The sequence below is a fragment of the Rhinolophus sinicus genome, chromosome 1 (assembly GCF_057876585.1).
Source record: "Rhinolophus sinicus isolate RSI-liver-muscle chromosome 1, RSI-T2T, whole genome shotgun sequence".
NCBI lineage: Eukaryota > Metazoa > Chordata > Mammalia > Chiroptera > Rhinolophidae > Rhinolophus > Rhinolophus sinicus.
The window spans coordinates 118522143-118540173 of record NC_142501.1 but is presented as its reverse complement, the minus strand read 5'-3'; the positions used below and the strand labels follow the sequence as shown (position 1 = coordinate 118540173).

Sequence of the window (18031 nt, the reverse complement as noted above, 5' to 3'; positions counted from 1 at the left end):
CTAAACCCAACCATATGCTGTCTACAAGAGACACATCTCAGCTACAAGGACAAGCATAGACTCAAAGTGAAAGGGTGGAAATTGACACCCCAAGCAAATGGTACCCAGAGAAAATCAGGTGTAGCCATAATGATATCAGATGAAACAGACTTCAAGGTGAAAAAGATAACAAGAGATAAAGATGGACATTTCATAATGGTGAAGGGGACTGTACAACAAGAAGACATAACAGTCATCAATATTTATGCCCCCAATCAGGGAGCACCGAAATACACCAAGCAACTACTAACAGAACTAAAGGGAGAAATTGACCAAAACACAATTATACTAGGGGACTTAAATACATCATTGACAGCTATGGATAGATCATCCAAACAGAAAATAAATAACGAAATAGTAGCCCTAAATGACACATTAGATGAAATGGACATAATTGACATTTATAGAGCACTTCATCCTAAAACATCAGACTATACATTCTTTTCTAGTGTACACAGAACATTCTCAAGGATAGACCATATATTGGGACATAAAATCAGTCTCAACAAATTTAAGAAGATTGAAATCATACCATGCATATTCTCTGACCATAAGGCTTTGAAATTGGATATCAACTGTAAAAAGAAAGCGGGAAAAAACACAAATACATGGAGATTAAACAACATACTTTTAAAGAAGGACTGGGTCAAAGAAGAAATTAGAGGAGAGATCAAAAGATACATAGAAACAAATGACAATGAAAATACATCCTACCAAAATTTTTGGGATGCAGCGAAAGCAGTTTTAAGAGGGAAATTTATCTCATTACAGGCCTATCTCAAGAAACAAGAAAACTCCCAAATAAATAACCTCATGTTACACCTTAAAGAACTAGAAAAAGAAGAACAAGTAAAACCCAAGGTCAGCAGAAGAAAGGAAATAATAAAAATTAGAGCAGAACTAAATGAAATAGAGAACAAAAAGACAATAGAAAAAATTAATGTGACAAAGAGCTGGTTCTTTGAAAAGATTAACAAAATTGACAAACCCTTGGCTAGACTCACTAAGATAAAAAGAGAGAAGACACTGATTAACAAAATCAGAAACGTAAAAGGGGAAGTTATCACGGACACCACAGAAATACAAAGGATCATCCAAGAATACTATGAAGGACTATATGCCACCAAATTCAACAACCTAGAAGAAATGGACAAGTTCTTAGAAACATATAGCCTTCCAAGGCTGAACCATGAAGAACTGGAAAATCTAAACAGACCGATCACCAGTAACGAAATTGAATCAGTCATCCAAAACCTTCCCAAAAGCAAAAGTCCGGGACCAGATGGCTTCACTAGTGAATTCTACCAAACCTTCAAAGAGGATCTAATACCAATTTTGCACAAACTCTTCCAAAAAATTGAAGAAGAGACAGTACTCCCTAACTCATTTTATGAGGCCAACATTACCCTGATACCAAAACCTGGTAAGGACAGCACAAAAAAAGAAAACTACAGACCAATATCTCTAATGAATACCGATGCAAAAATCCTAAATAAAATTCTAGCAAATTGAATACAACAATGCATTAAAAAGATTATTCATCACGACCAAGTGGGGTTCATCCCAGGGGCACAAGGATGGTTCAACATACGCAAATCCATCAATGTGATACATCACATAAACAAAATAAAGGACAAAAATCATATGATTATATCAATTGATGCAGAAAAAGCATTTGACAAGATACAACATCCATTTATGATTAAAACACTTAATAAAATGTGTATAGAAGGAAAATACCTTAACATAATAAAGGCCATATATGACAAGCCCTCTGCTAATCTCATAATTAATGGAGAAAAACTGAAGCCCTTTGCTCTACGTTCAGGAACACGACAGGAATGTCCCCTATCACCTCTGCTTTTCAACATAGTGTTGGAAGTCCTTGCCAGAGCAATCAGGCAAGAGAAAGAAATAAAAGGCATCCAAATTGGGAATGAAGAAGTTAAATTATCACTCTTTGCAGATGACATGATGCTATATATAGAAAACCCTAAAGACTCCACCAAAAAGCTATTAGAAACAATCAACGAATACAGTAAAGTTGCTGGCTACAAAATCAACGCACAAAAGTCCATTGCCTTCCTATATACTAACAATGAAATCTCAGAAAAAGAAATACAAAAAACAATTCCTTTTGCAATTGCAGCAAAAAGAATAAAATACCTAGGAATAAACTTAACCAAGGATGTGAAAGACCTATATGCTGAAAACTATAAGACATTTTTGAAGGAAATTGAAGAAGACACAAAGAAATGGAAAGATATTCCGTGCTCATGGATTGGAAGAATCAACATAGTTAAAATGGCCATATTACCCAAAGCAATATACAGATTCAATGCAATCCCCATCAAAATCCCAATGGCATATTTTAAAGAAATAGAACAAAAAATCATCATATTTGTTTGGAACCACAAAAGACCCCGAATAGCCAAAGCAATCTTAAGAAAAAAGAACTATAATGGAGGTATCACACTTCCTGACTTTGGCCTGTACTACAGGGCCACAATAATCAAAACAGCATGGTATTGGCAGAAAAACAGACACATAGACCAATGGAATAGAATTGAGAACCCAGAAATAAAACCACATAAATATGGACAGATAATTTTTGACAAAGAAGCTAAAAACATACAATGGAGCAAAGACAGCCTCTTCAATAAATGGTGCTGGGAGAATTGGATAGCCACGTGCAAAAGAATGAAACTGGACTGCTATTTGTCACCATGTACCAAAGTTAATTCAAAATGGATCAAAGACTTAAGCATAAGACCTGACACAATAAACTGCATAGAAGAAAACATAGGTACTAAACTTATGGACCTTGGGTTCAAAGAGCATTTTATGAACTTGACTCCAAAGGCAATGGAAGTAAAAGCTAAAATAAACGAATGGGACTATATGAAACTTAAAAGCTTCTGCACAGCAAAAGAAACCATTGACAAAATAAAGAGGCCACCAACTGAATGGGAGAAGATTTTTGCAAACAGTGCCTCCGATAAGGGGCTAGTATCCAGGATATACAAGGAACTCATGCAACTCAACAACAAAAAAACAAACAACCCAATTGAAAAATGGGCAGAGGACTTGAAGAGACATTTCTCCAAAGAGGACATACAAATGGCAAATAGACATATGAAAAAATGCTCAACATCACTAATCATCAGAGAAATGCAAATCAAAACCACAATGAGATATCACCTCACCCCAGTCAGAATGGCTATCATCAACAAGACAAATAGTAACAAATGTTGGAGAGGCTGTGGAGAAAAAGGAACCCTCATACACTGTTGGTGGGAATGCAGACTGGTGCAGCCGCTATGGAAGGCAGTGTGGAGGTTCCTCAAAGAATTACGAATAGAATTGCCATATGACCCAGCAATCCCTCTCCTGGGTATCTACCCAAAAAATCTGAAAACATTTAGAGATAAAGACACGTGTGCTCCAATGTTCATTGCAGCTTTGTTTACGGTGGCCAAGACATGGAAACAACCAAAATGTCCTTCGATAGATGAATGGATAAAGAAGTTGTGGTACATATACACAATGGAATACTATTCGGCAGTAAGAAAAGATGAAATAGGAACATTTGTGACAACATGGATGGATCTTGAGAGAGTAATGCTGAGTGAAACAAGTCAGACAGAAAAAGCAGAGAACCATGTGATTTCACTGATATGTGGTATATAAACCAAAAACAACAAAAGAACAAGACAAACAAATGAGAAACAGAAACTCATAGACGCGGACAATAGTTTAGTGGTTACCAGAGGGTAAGGGGGGTGGGGGGGAGGTGAGGGTAAGGGGGATCGAATATATGGTGATGGAAGAACTGACTCTGGGTGATGAACATACAATGGGATTTATAGATGATGTAATACAGAATTGTACACCTGAAATCTATGTAATTTTACTAACAATTGTCACCCCAATAAATTTAATTAAAAAAAATAAAGAAAGAAAGAAAGAAAGAAAGAAATGGGAACAAGGTTTCTCATAATTTCTTCCTTGCAATTTTTTTCTTATACTTTTAAAATTAGAACTTGAATTCATTTGATAGTACAAGTGTGAAGAATACTCTCAAATAAAAGAATTGCTATTCCAAACTTAAAAAAAAAACCACTGTCTCCTTGATAACTGAGGTGTTATACTTTCATACAATAACAATTAAGTGCATGTGACTTAATAACTCTCACAAGCATTTTAAAGAAAAGTAACGTATATAATGTAGAATTTGGAGAGAAAAAAAATCGAATTCCTGACTCTGCTATTCACTAGCTTCATGATTTTGGATCATTAGCACCCATTGGATGAGACAATATTTGAGTAGCTAACACACTGTTGTGTCTCACTTTCTTCATTAAAAGCATCGCATGCTGTTGAGGACTAGGTTAGGGTGTATGAGATAGTACTCATACAGTTATTAATCAAATTTAGGGTGCAGGGACATTAGGAAACTTCCCTTGGATCCATTCCTTGGGAAGCAATGTTTCAGCTATATGAACTTCAGCAGAGGTCTTGTAATTCCAGGTTCTCTGGGGGCTGGAAGCCCGGGAAACACGTAGACCCCCCTTAAAGGAGTAATCCTCAAAGGATTCCCAGGGCAATGGCTCATTCATGTCCTTTCTTAAGTTTCCAGCCTTAACTTTCTACCTTACTTTTAAAAAATTTTTCCTTACAAGGATTGCAACCATTCAGAGATGAAAGGAGAACTTACAAAGGCAAGGAACAATATCTATTTACTCACTAGACCTCTGAATTTAGGGAGAAATCAGGGACACCAGAAGAGTCTTGCCTTTTTTTGAGTGACTTGTAAAAAATCCTCTGAATGAGTGTGCTGTTGTTTATTTGGTGAGGGTGTCTATGTACGTCACAGAACCCTAGTATCCACTGGAGTTTGAGAAACAAACAAACAAATTATCTTAAGAAAAGCAAGTAGTCTTGTATAAGTAGTCTTGACCAAGGATCAATTGGTATATTGCCCAAACCCTGTAACCCAGACGTTCTAGAAGGTATTCTCTAAAGCAAGATGGTATTAATATAACGTTACTGGAATCTAGGTTATTAAGATTTCACCTTAGGAAAGTAGGAAACCAAGTATAGAGATGATAAAGTCTTGAATTGAACCAATGATGGTAATATTTGAGAGCAGGCTGACGTGTAAATGTAGTAAGAGGTTTTGTAATGATGATTTATATGTTATTTTGACTACTATTTAAGGTGTCCAAAGTGTTCAAAAGAAACAGTCATACTAGATTGGACACTACATTTTGAATTGGTTAAGAAAAATGTAATTTAGTTTTTAATCCATCTTTAAATGTTAAATAAAAATCAGTTTTAATGTTTTATTTGTTGAATATATAGGTCTAAAAGGTGAACGGTAAGTGAAAAAAAGAAAAAGAAGAAAGGAAATAATTGCTGCTCCAGACCACATTTATTTAAAATTCATTGTTTTAAAATCTTTAGCCCCCTTGTGAAAGAGCTAAAAATTCTATTTATGTTTGACTCGTGTACTTATATACTATATAAAACCAAGAATAGCCTCATACTTACATGCTAAAGAGAACACTGATTCTAACCATCCCTAGATATTTAAAGTCATTGGTGTGTATCTTCCTTGCATTAAATCCTTCAACTTTTAAATTTTCCCCAAGACTTTTTATTATATATAAATGAAAATTTATTTTGAATGAAACAGCCATATTTTAATTTCATAGTTTAATCCCACTCTGGTGATAGGCCCATGGCCTACTTAATTGATATCGTGCATTGGACAACAGGAGAGTTTCAATTCTGTGCTCTAGAATCCAGCTGTCTGCTTCAACATGACCTGCTCCCTCTTAGGAATTGTGTGGCATGGCCACATTGCTTATACTCTTTGTACATCAGTTGTCCTCATGTTGAAAATGAAGGGATTGTTGGGAGGAGAAGATGAGACAGTGTACATGAAGGGCTGAATCCAGTTCCTGGCTCACAGTAAGCATTTAACGAGGGGTTGCTATTATTATTATCACCCAAAGGAAAAGAACTCATAGACTCCTGCTTGATACATAAGAGCATTAAAAAATTCACACCAGACATACAGAGTTCCAAGAAAATGAGCAAGCTTGAATTTCCCAAACCAGTACAGCAATTTTGGGTGCATGTAATGTAACCTCTATTCCATTGGTAAGTATGGCAGGTCACCTTGTCCCAGCATAGCACTGGGCAGACACAGAGCCCAATATATTTTCTTAATTTTATGAGGTAATTTTCTAAAGCAGACTCACATCTCACTATATCATTTGAAAGAATTCTGCCATTTCTCCTCCTTGACCACGGCCCTGTGAAGAACAAAAAGTGCCAGCAAATGTTAGGTTTCGGAACATGAATGGTTACTCGTCATTGTTTTTCATCCATTTGCTCCTGTACTCATTCTTGCCACAGACATTTTCAGCACATATTGGAGGTGTGGCCTGTGATGTGACTGCTCTGGAATCAGGGAGGGTGGAGGGCTATTTAAGCAATGGCGTTTATAAAGACATCCGGAGGTCTAACAGCAGTTCTGACAAGAGGCCTTCCTACTGGAATCTCTAGAGTGTCCCTAGAAATAGCTCAAGACTCAGACACGCCCGTGGAATGACAACAAAATAAAGCACTAGATCCTGCAAATGTGTTGTTTTCCACTAGCTCACCAATGTTCAGATAGACCATGGGGCTTGGGCCTCCTAGATGTAAGTATGAAGTTCTGAACCATTATTTTCCCTGTTGTCTTTTTTGTAGGCATATGATGGTTTAAGCTCCGCCACTGCCCGCCTTGCTGGTGTGTGTGGAAGACAGCAGCCCACTAACCCCATCACCTCTTCAGGAAACAGCCTCTTTGTGAGGTTTCAGTCTGGCCCTTCCAGACAGAACCGGGGCTTCCGAGCTCGTTTCAGGCAAGGCAAGTACCATGTGGGCCTCCCCAAGGCACAGGCCATCTGTTTTGAAAAGTGCCCCTGTTGGTGCTGTAATAAAATGAGACTGGCCTTTAGAAATTGATCCCAGCTTTGTACTTACACAGTAATTTGAATAGAACCAAAACACTATGATTTGCCATTATTCCAATTGTTGATCCTTTCAATTTACCCTTGTCTAACTTAGAAGGTGCTAACTTCCTTTGGATCTCTGTAGCTCTCAAACAAGTTTCAGAATGATACTTAAAAGTAGCTTTTACTAGAGATATGATTTTTGAAAGTGTCCAAATCCATTCTTCTATAATAAATCACCTAGCATTTATCCTAGGTTTTATGCTAGAAGGAGATTCACCCCTGTAAATTACAAGACTTTCTTGGAATGTACTCTGATTCTAATCCTCAAGGCATTTCTGAACCCTGCCACTGTCCACCCGAAGAACCAGTGTTTTCCACTGTGTTCTTGAATCACCACTGTTCAGTTTTTCTTACTAGATCTTTTCACCCCTTCCCTTTTATCTGGTCTTTCTTAGAGATTTACCCTCTATCTCACTGTCAGAGATGGAACCCAGGTCGCTGGTCTGCTTCAGTATGCCTCTGATTTTTATTTAGATGATCCTTGTTATTTCAGATAAGTTTAGTCTGTTTAGTCATTTAGTCTGGTTCAGTGCCTTTGCTTATATTCCAGGCATAGCTTCTGGATCGAGGGCTCCCAAAGACACATTTTACACTCTGGAGCAAAACAGACTGCATAAATCAATCACTCTTTGCTCTTTCAAAGAAAAAAACAGTTTCTTCACCCCCCCCCCCTTTTTTTTTTCATTTAATTAAGCACTTATGCTTTGCTTCAGAGTAAAAAAAACAAACAACGTCCCCAGTAGGTCTTCTCTTGGACACTGATAACAGCCTTCTCAACCTCCTCAATCTCACCCATGCTTTCTCCATTGCCTTCAAAGTCAACTCGCAAAAAGCCTGCTCTGATCACACTCTTGAGAGTGCCAACATCTGTATTGGCACCATGCTGCCTCGGGAATGGAGCCCGAGGTCCTCCAGATGTTACCCAAGGGCCCAGGAACCTGCCCCGATCTTTTCTCCAGCTTCGCTTCTGACACCCCCCCAAGTGCCCTGTGCTTCAGCCAAGTCTGTGTAGATGCGGTTCTTACCTTCCTCTATGTTTTGTTCAGGCTGCCTCCCCCTGGCCTACTCTTCCACACCCCCAGTTTCTTCCTTTAGTCACTGTCTCCTTCGTGAGATGCCTCTTACACTCACTGGCTACAAGCTCTTCTCCTGCCCTCCCATAGAGCTTTGCACTTCTCTGATAATCCTTATGAAGTCTTGTTCAATTGCGTATTGATTTTCCTAGAAAAAGAACTCCATAAAAATATTATTCCTATACCTATAATTTATGAGTAGGCAATGTAAGTGAATCAGTGCCACAGTTTTGTTTGAGTGATTCAGGCAATTCATAGTCATTTAATCTGTTGTTCTATGTCACTCCCCACTTCCTGTGATTGAAGAATGTTGTTAGAAATGTACAGTGTGTTCCCATTCTCTCATGGTTTATGTGCAGCTTCTTTGTCAAAGTACTTCCTTGGTCTGCATGTCAGAAATAAGGAAAACTCAGTTATGTATTCCTTCATCAAGTACTTGCTTTACACAGTCAGTGGAAATCAAAAGTCAATGATGTGTGTGTGTCTCTGTGTTCCTCAGCCTGTGGGGGCTACATCCTCACCGACTCATTTGATACGATATCCTCCCCATTGTTCCCTGCCAAGTATCCAAACAATCAGAACTGCAGCTGGATAATTCAAGCTCAACCTCCATGTAAGTAACAAAAAGGAAACAGAAAAGGAACCAGGATGGATGGTGTCTGTGGGAAAGTCCATCTATGACTAATAATGTCCTTATCTTCCCGGTGGTAACAATTGATGGCCTTCATCTTCCTTTTTCGGAAGTCCCAATTCCTGATGTGCACGAGAACAAGCATTTCCTAATCTGATAGGGAAGTAATTTCTATTCTTAATTTCAAATTTGTTTGAAGTTTCAAGGCCTAGCAAAGAAAAAAACCAAAAACAAAAAAAATTAAAAAAACACACCAAACCTATAACCTTGTTATATTGACCCGCATGTGGGATGGGAGTAATTAAAAATAATTGATAAATAAATCGTTTTTGACATGTGTGCCTTGAGTGTGGTTGATGCACAAGACTGTTGCTAAAGGAATAAAGAATAAGAACCACAAACTGAAAAATTAATGACTCGTAGTTTGGGAATGCAGTGTCATGAGCTTACTGATCTTTAATCAAAGCAGAAGCTAATTATAAAACCCAGTCTCTCCTGGAATGCATGTATTAACAGTAAAAAATCCCAGCATAGGCCTGGAAGAAACACTTAATCAGTGCTTGCAAGATTTAGTTTTTGGAATCCTAAAATCTTATTTTCTGACCTGGTAACAATCTGGTGGTGAGAATTACTTTCCACCTTCTACACACCAAGAAAATGAGGGGACCCTTACGGACTCAAGCAAAGTGACCACAGAGTGTCGTCTGAGGCCCTTATGGATCTTGTTTCAGATGAGCCCTGCCCTTCCTTGAAGTTTTCAGGAAAAATTCATGATTTCAGACATAGTGTGGGAAAGGCATTAAGTTCTTGACTTCACTCTGTAATTAATGACCTGTGTGACAATAGGCAAATCACTTAAGCTAATGAAGCCCCATTAGCTAATCTGAAAAATGAAGTTTGGCTTTGATATTCTCTAACACTTCTCCTAGGGATGCTAAGAGTTAACAGATACATATCTTTACTGGCACGCATATGACTTGGAGGTTGGTGATGTAATCCTTAGCCAGTTGCAACCTGGGAGCAGGGAGCCTGCAGGAGCCTGAACCTTAGGTAAAGAGGCCCCCTGCCTTGAGCCCAGCAGTTCTGCACCTAAGGATAATTTCTAATGAGTTGTAAAGCATTTAGGTGAAAGATCTCACTGGTTCAAAGAGAGCAACAAGAAAAGATCCTCTTCTGAAGACTAGGGCCCCTGGAAGAACAACAAAAGAAAACTATACCCAGGCACTTGGTGTTCTGCTAGCAATTCAAAGCTTTCTTATAAATGACTCTGAACCTTCAGGGCCCTGGCTCTGGCCTTGAAGTAAAACTGGCAGTGCTAGGATATATGTGCCCGGGAGAAAAGAGAATCTTATTTACAATCACACAGAAAGAATCAGGATTTAAGAGAGTTGATCTATAAAGAAAAATACTTGGGAGAAGAACACAGCAACGGCTGATACAAAAATGTGTAAAGACCATATATTCCAACAAGCCATTCCCCGCAGGCCAAGGAGTGAACCTACCCCGGAGTCCCCTTCTTTACTTGCATTTCCAATTCTATAGGCATATTCAAAAACATCAATTCCATCACTCGTCAGAGGAAACCTTTCAGCAGAGTAGTGGTCCCTTTCTATCTTCATCCACTCAACCCCTGTACAAATCTGCCAAATCATTTCTTCCACCATGAACCCGCAGGTGAAATTGTCAGAGGTAGAATTTCTCTTCCTGTGTTTATTTGCCAGTACTTTATTAAATAGCCTTCTCTTTTTCCTTACAGTCAATCATATTACCCTCTCCTTTACCCACTTTGGACTTGAAAGCAGCATGATGTGTACCCGAGACTTCTTAGAAATTTTGGATGGTGGTTATGACGACGCGCCCCTCCGAGGTACTGCGGTGTTGACTCATGCACATCTGTGGCCTGGGCTGTGTTTTATTTATAGTCTAACATATGTGTATGCTGTCATTCAAGGTTAGAATGTTTCCAATAAAAACAACGAGCAGCATAAGCCAAATAAAGATAATTAGGGGGTAAGAAAGCAGGATTTAATGTGGGGATTCAAGAATCTCAGTTTGTTGATACACAAGGATGTGAACAGTTGCTTTGTTTGTTTGTTTGTTTCCATTGAAAAGTTGCCACCACTTTAGATAGTAGTGAAATGCAGTCCATCCCAGGATTCGATAATATTCTGTGAGAAATTTCTTGTAATAGTTGTCCACAGTTCTGATATTCACATTGGGCATTTCCCCTCCCTGGTTTTGTCCTCAGTGGAAACAAGCAAACAAACAAAGTCATAAGTAAATAAATAATCTGGAATTCGGTTTGTAAGATATCTCAGTGAAACCAAACATCGCCACTGTCTGGTTTCTGAAATGTCCGCAAGCAAAATAATCTCAGGTGATTTCAACTTCCTCTGTGAGTCCCTCATCGCGTTTGAGCGGCTCTGCCTGAACTAGAAGGCGGGATCCCTCTAGAGGAAGGACTTTGTTTTACTCGTTGCTTTATTCCTGGTGCCCAGCACAGAGCCTGAGACAATAGGGGACAATGCTTTGTGATTTTTATCTGTAAGCATTTGATTGAAGATGAGGGTATATTAATTATTTAACAAACACTTACGTAGAACTCTCCTGTACTGAGTACTATTCTAAGCACTCAGTAAATAGTAATTCAACCTTCATACCTTTATGATGCAGGTTTCATGATTACCGATATTCTCGTTTCTCAAGTGGGGAAACTGAGGCACAGAGAACTTAAGTAACTTACCCAGGTCCCGTAGCTAGTAAATGGCAGAGCTAGGAGTTGCATCTAGGTATTCGGGTTCTAGCAGCCATGCTTCCCTCTGCCACGGTACTTTGCTTTTAAGTATTAGTATGTTTATTTGTGCAGGTTCCTACCGTGCTAGAGATGTTAGCATTAGTTACATTTGGAGCCAGGTCACCTACATTTTTCTTGTCTCCTCATGTTCTTTATCATGTTTATAAATGATTTCCCCCATGCTTGTATTTATAGTTCACTTTCAATTCTCGGGTATTGTCTCCAACACCGACCTTTATTCAAATGCTTCTCCTAATCGTGATGTCTTCTATTCGCTTGGGTCTCTTGTGTTCAGGTGATACCTGAGTGCTAGAAATAGTGGCCTATGCTGTATCATCGTCCATTCTCCTTGTCATTCTTTTCATTCTTTAGGCCGCTATTGTGGCGCCACCATGCCCCACCCCATCACTTCCTTCAGCAATGCTCTGACACTGAGGTTCATCTCTGATTCTAGTGTGAGTTTTGATGGTTTCCATGCTACATATGCCGCGTCATCCTCAGGTAAGACACGTTAGCAAATGGTGCTACCCGATTCAGAGGAATGTGGTCAAAATCCTTGGTTTGTCATTTGGGGCTCTTACCTTTAGAGCCAGAAGCTAATTTCCTGAGATCACGCCTGTGACTAACTATACACTCTTCCAAATTAGGTTAACATACTTGTAGATTCTAGCAGTAATGAACTGTGTACATCTTATCTATTTGTCCACCCATGGACACTTAGGGTGTTCCCATACCTTGGCTATTGTGACTAAAGCTGCTCACAGGGAAATCTGGAAGTGGGGAGAACTGGTTGAATGATCTTGGCTGACTTGCTTGTCAGTGTGTTGGTGTTCTCCTCCATGACATGTTCATTAACGCAGCCCCTGATGGACAATGTCTGATGACATCTCTCATGGATGAACAACTGCTGTTCTCCAGTCTCCCTGGCCTCGCATTTGAGCTCAGGCAGGATCTAGTATTGTCACTGATAGCTGGATGGGTGTGGCGTGGGTGTAAAAGGGGCAAGTGGAGCCACCTAGTACTGGGACTCTTAGCCAGGAAAGTGCTGTTTGTCATCTGGCAGCTTCCTTTTTATTCGTGTTGAAAAGCCTTACAACACATAGAAGATTTGCATGTGTGTTTCTGTGTTCCGCTGAGAGGCAAGTGCTGGAATACTGCCTTCTATTGTAGGCCAGGGCTGAAACTCATCCTGGTCAGAAATACCAAGTGGGTTGTAGGATTAAAACCAGTCTTTTATTACCTGAAATTATAGTTCACAGGGAGAAAAGGCTTTGAGCAAAGAAACCACAGAGCTTTCTTCTGATCTGCCATACCCTGTAGATTTTATTCTTCAGTTTTCAGAATCTTTTCCTTATTTTACATGGCATGGATGTTTTTTTTCTTCTTTTTAATGAGAAATGGAAACAGGCTGTCCTGTGATATTGCCGACAGGTTCTCTAGTGCTGTTTCTCCTTTATCTCGTTGGACCCTGGCTCTGGCACTCACTTTGTGTCTCTTTCCTTCCAGCTTGTGGTGGAAGCTTCCACATGACTGAAGGCGTCTTCAACAGCCCTGGCTACCCGGAAGTTTATCCTTCTAACGTGGAATGTGTCTGGAACATTGTCAGTTCCCCTGGCAACCGGCTCCAGCTGTCTTTTATGTAAATCCTTTTTTATGGTGTATTGTTTCAGTGAATCTGCAGGAAGGAAGCACTGTTACTAATAGGATGGATAACTAATAGCATATGTGTCCAAGCAACTGTTAGAGAATACGGTGGGAACTTTAGGAAGTCTGTTTCCAAATTTCCTCTGGTTTAGTCATAGTTTGGGTTATAAATAGCATTAAAATTCTCTTGAGAATAGTTCCAGAGTCCTGCCTGATATTACAGAAGTACATGCCTGAGCATTAATTTGTGTTCATTTTCAGAGAACAGGAATTCTATCTTTTTTTAAAACACGCAAACAAAAAGAAACATTTAGATCCTTCCAGAAAATACTAGCATTCTTTCTTCCAGCAGAAATCCCATCTCAATTATGGCTTCTTGCCTATATACGTTATCTCCTCCTCACCCCCACTCCACCCTTTCCTTCTACTCTTACAGAAGAATGATTTGGTAATTTTTTTTGGAACTTAGTGGTTGAGTTGTTAAATAACTCTCATCTTCCTCATTGAACTATAAGACTTTTTGAATATGATCTATGGGTGTGGAATTAATCATAGGATCCCACCACGTTCTGAGTGGCCTTTGATTAACTTAAACAACAATAATGCATTTTCTGGAAGTAAGTGGTGAAAAGCACATGGTAAGTGAAATGAGACTTTTAAATCATCAGTAGAGAGGTACCTGTGATACATCACACACTGGGAATAGATGCTTAACAAATATTGAATGATAAGATTTTGGTATTTAAATTGACATTTTGAATGGAAAGTTTATTTATTATACTATATTATATACAGTTGGGCTTTGGTTGGGATTACTAATTCTGCTTTTGAAGAGAATCCAGTAAGTTACTTACTGCTGAGAGAGGAGGATTGTTTTGAGGACACTTGGTCTGTTTATTAAAAAAAAAAAAAAAGTCTTGCTCGTTCTCCTTGACTTGTCTTCGGTGCATTAGGAACGGATTAAAAAAGAGAGAACAGCCCTATTTGTGGACCCACATTCAAACATCTCAAGTTGCTTTCTTTCAGTCCATCAATCAGAAAGTGCCTCTTCAGGGTACAAGTGGCATTGTTGTAAAACAAAGACACCCTCTGAGTGCCTGAAAGGCACTGCAAGTTTAAGTTGCTACATCAGAAAGTGGTTTTTATTTTTGTCTGTACTAAAAGCACAAAATTCTGTATGGGAAGAAATATACACACCTATATATATATGTAATATACAGTAACTATGTAATTTTTACCTGATCTATATGTCCTTTATTCAACATATATTTATCAAGCCCCTACTATGTGCTAGGCACATAGTCAGACTCATGTTACTCCCATGCTAGATGCTTATACATAATAATGAATAACACATGCTCATTATCCTCATGGTAAAGTCCCAAGTCCTTCACATGGCTCAGCAGGCCTGCTGATGGCCAAATAAAAGGGCTCCTTTTCTGGCCTTTTTCCTTTGGATCTCTACCACATTCACACTGCTGACCAATCTGACCTTCAGTGGTGGCCAGGCATTGGGTCAGGCACTGGGGATGTTTAAGACTCTTAAGGTCTCATTTCTTGATGGGTTACTAATAAATTAATGTCAAGAAGCTATTCATTTACAACCTAAAGAGATACATTTCATCTAGAGCAGATAATCATATACACATAGGGCCACTGTTGAGATTACAGATGTTAAGTTTAAAATGTATAGCACAAAGCTGATGCATGCCAGATGTTCAATGAAATGTTAAATTCTCTCACTTTACCATTTCTAAAGTATCTTGTATGGTAGTTTGCAGCTAAATTCAATTGGACAACACTGAGCTCACCTTCTAGAAGGTGGGAGAGAAACAACAAAAAAAATGAGTTCCACCCATTTTACTGTTTAAGGGACACTAAAATCCTAATTTTTGCATAGACAAATCGTAGTGACTCAGCTTTTTCCTTTCTCACCCATAAGAAATTAATTTTGATTATTTTATGTTACTTGCTTGTGTTTTATTTTTAAATAAATTTTATAGAATGCAAGATGTTTCTCTTTATGCAGGTGAAAACGAGAAGGGCTTTATGCAAGGCCTGCAAGTTCTTTCTGCCCTGATCTAAACTACATCCAGATGGATGCCTGTAGACATTCCTCTGGGGTGTGTGAGAAGCATATTAGAGGCATATGGAATACATCAAGTTCTAAAACATGGGGTTTGGATTGTGGGCACTGTGGTGAAATTGAGTAGGGAGAAAAACTGGAGAAATTATGGTTGAATCTGCAACAAAAAGGGGGGGAGAAATAAAAACTAAAAAAGAGTTTTTTTGTGAAGGAATTAGCAAAAAAATATGTTTTATGCTTGCAGAGTGCTTTTAGAAAGGGATTGATCTTGGTTCAAGGATCAAAACGAGATAATGAGAAGCAGTGATTGTACTCTTTTTGTTCCACGTCATACTTTTTATGCACAAATCTTAGCCAAAGTGTTTGGAAATGGGAGATTTGTTTCCAAAATGTAATGACCTGAAACAAAGACTTCCAGGAACCATAAGCTTTTTAAAAAGTTGGATTTGATTCTGGTAGCTATCATCCTCCCATCATTTCTAATCAAATGTCTTTTCTGGCATTTAGCACTGGATCATACCATTCTTGTACTAAAACGGAAAAAAACCCTGCACTTAGTAACCTTCTGGACCAAACTGTGGACCAAACGTTAATATGCGTACTGGCCACCTGAGATCTTGCGAAAATCCACAGTCTAATTCAGTTGGTTGATGGAGCCTGCTTCTTCATTTCACACAGGCTCACAGGCTATGCTGTGTAGCACACTCTGAGTAGAAGGGTTTTAGAGGCGATTTCATGTAAATCACCCGCTGAGGAAAATGACTTCCCTTTCTCCTTTTTTTCTGAGAAGCAGAAGAAAACAATTTTAGCATATTTCACGGTGTTGATACTTTTATGGGCAATAAAACTGAGCCTGAATTTAAATGCAAAACTTGGCAATCATCCTAAAGATGGATGCAGAACAATTCCTTTAACAAAATGATTGTAGGTATACATTTCTTTTTATTATCAAAAATCAAATCGTCAAGAAAGACGAAAGACAAATGTATTGTTCATTTAGCCTGATGTGTGTATTTCCTGATTTCTTCTGCTACTCAGTTATCAGTCTACAAATAGCTTGCTGCTAGAACTCCAGAACATAGATCCAGAATATCTGTACGGTAGTAACCCACCTTGATAGGATTGTGGTAGCCACTTACTCACTGTTTGTCTGGCTAGACACCTATGGTTGTGAGTGTCTGGCCTGAGAAGCTGGTGGTAGAGCAGAGCTGACCAATCAGTTTGCCCCAGGGCTCTGGGCAGCAGTGAAGGCTCCGAGGTGTGCCCGATACACTGGCCTGTCGTGGGGCTGGAGGTGGCCACAGCCCCCAGGCAGTTGTCTCCACCGTAAGCATCTTCATCCATTAGCCGACATAGAGCACTACACTTAGCGTCATGTGAAATCTCGCAATCCAGCATAATATTGAACATTGGCTGAAAAACACACACAGTTGAGAAGAACATTTTCTATTCTTAAGACATTATTTTCCCCCTTCCCAACAGTTCTTTTCTATAGTCTTACTCGGTCGTTCTTTCTTCTTTTTATCTTGTCCTTCTCTCTCTCAACAAAGACTCCCTCCCATTACTCTTGAAAAAAGAGTAGCTTGCATTCATGTCTTTACCTTTTTTTAACCACTCAATTACATTTTTCTTTAAAAATTAATTTTAAATAAATAAAATGACCTAAGACAGTAAAAGTACTCCATCCATTTCCCTTTATGTTCTTGTCACAGAGGTAACCCATATTTTGAATTGTGTGTGTGTCACTTCCACAAATGTTTTTATAATTTTAGTATATGTACATACACATATGTATAGCATATGTACAAACACATATATGTATGTATATATGGATGGATATATATATACATATATATGTGTGTGTGTATATATATATATATCCATGCACACTATATAGTATTGCTTTCTGTTTTACATTTTACATAAATGGAGTCATCCTTTATTTTACTGGAATTACATTGAATTTACAGATTAATTTTGGGAGAATATTTACTGACTCTTCATATTCTTAAACTTGGAATATCTCCATTTATTTCAATCTTCTTTTAAGTCCTTCACTGAAACTTCATATTTTTTCCATAAAAGTCTTAGAGATATTTTGCTATATTTATTCCTAGGCATCTTATTTTTTGTTGCTATTGGAAATATCATCCATTTAAAAACTACAGATGCAACCTGCCCACCTTACCCAAAATAACCCTACCTTCCTTTCTTTATTTTTCCCACTTATTGCTTATCACTGCCTCGTCATATACCTATTGTCTGTTATCTATCTCTCCTTCTATAATACAGGCCCCCCTACGGGACAAGCATCATCTGTTTTCTTCGTTGTCTATCCCTGGTCCCCATGACAGTGTGTGGCGGTATAGGAGAGTGTCAAATATTTGTTGAATGAATGATGACTTAGTTACAGTTGCTAAATTTTTGTTTGCTGGTATAAGGAAACCCAATTAATTATTGTATGTTATCTTACCCAATAACCATTCCATTATTTAGAATGATAGAATTTTTTGTCTCTCTTGTTTACTGCTGTATCTTCAGTGCCTAGAAGTGGGGGGCTTGACATAATAAGGTGCTCAGTAAATATCTAAAACCGAATGCGCTCTTTTGAATTACAATTTATAGCTCTTCTTTTCCAATCCTTTCAACCTTTCCCCCCTTTTCCTTCTCTTATTGCCCTGGAAAACCCTTCAG

General features: G+C 38.5%; 1 protein-coding gene across 1 annotated transcript in view; it reads left to right on the top strand.

Moving 5' to 3' along the window:
- Nucleotides 1-18031, top strand: part of CUBN (cubilin) — a 245413-nt gene that overhangs the window by 127218 nt on the left and 100164 nt on the right. The window contains exons 32-36 of the mRNA XM_074324816.2: nt 6802-6961; nt 8682-8795; nt 10570-10680; nt 11980-12108; nt 13114-13246. Coding sequence (XP_074180917.2) covers nt 6802-6961; nt 8682-8795; nt 10570-10680; nt 11980-12108; nt 13114-13246 — 647 coding nt within the window. The remainder of the gene's footprint in view (nt 1-6801; nt 6962-8681; nt 8796-10569; nt 10681-11979; nt 12109-13113; nt 13247-18031) is intronic.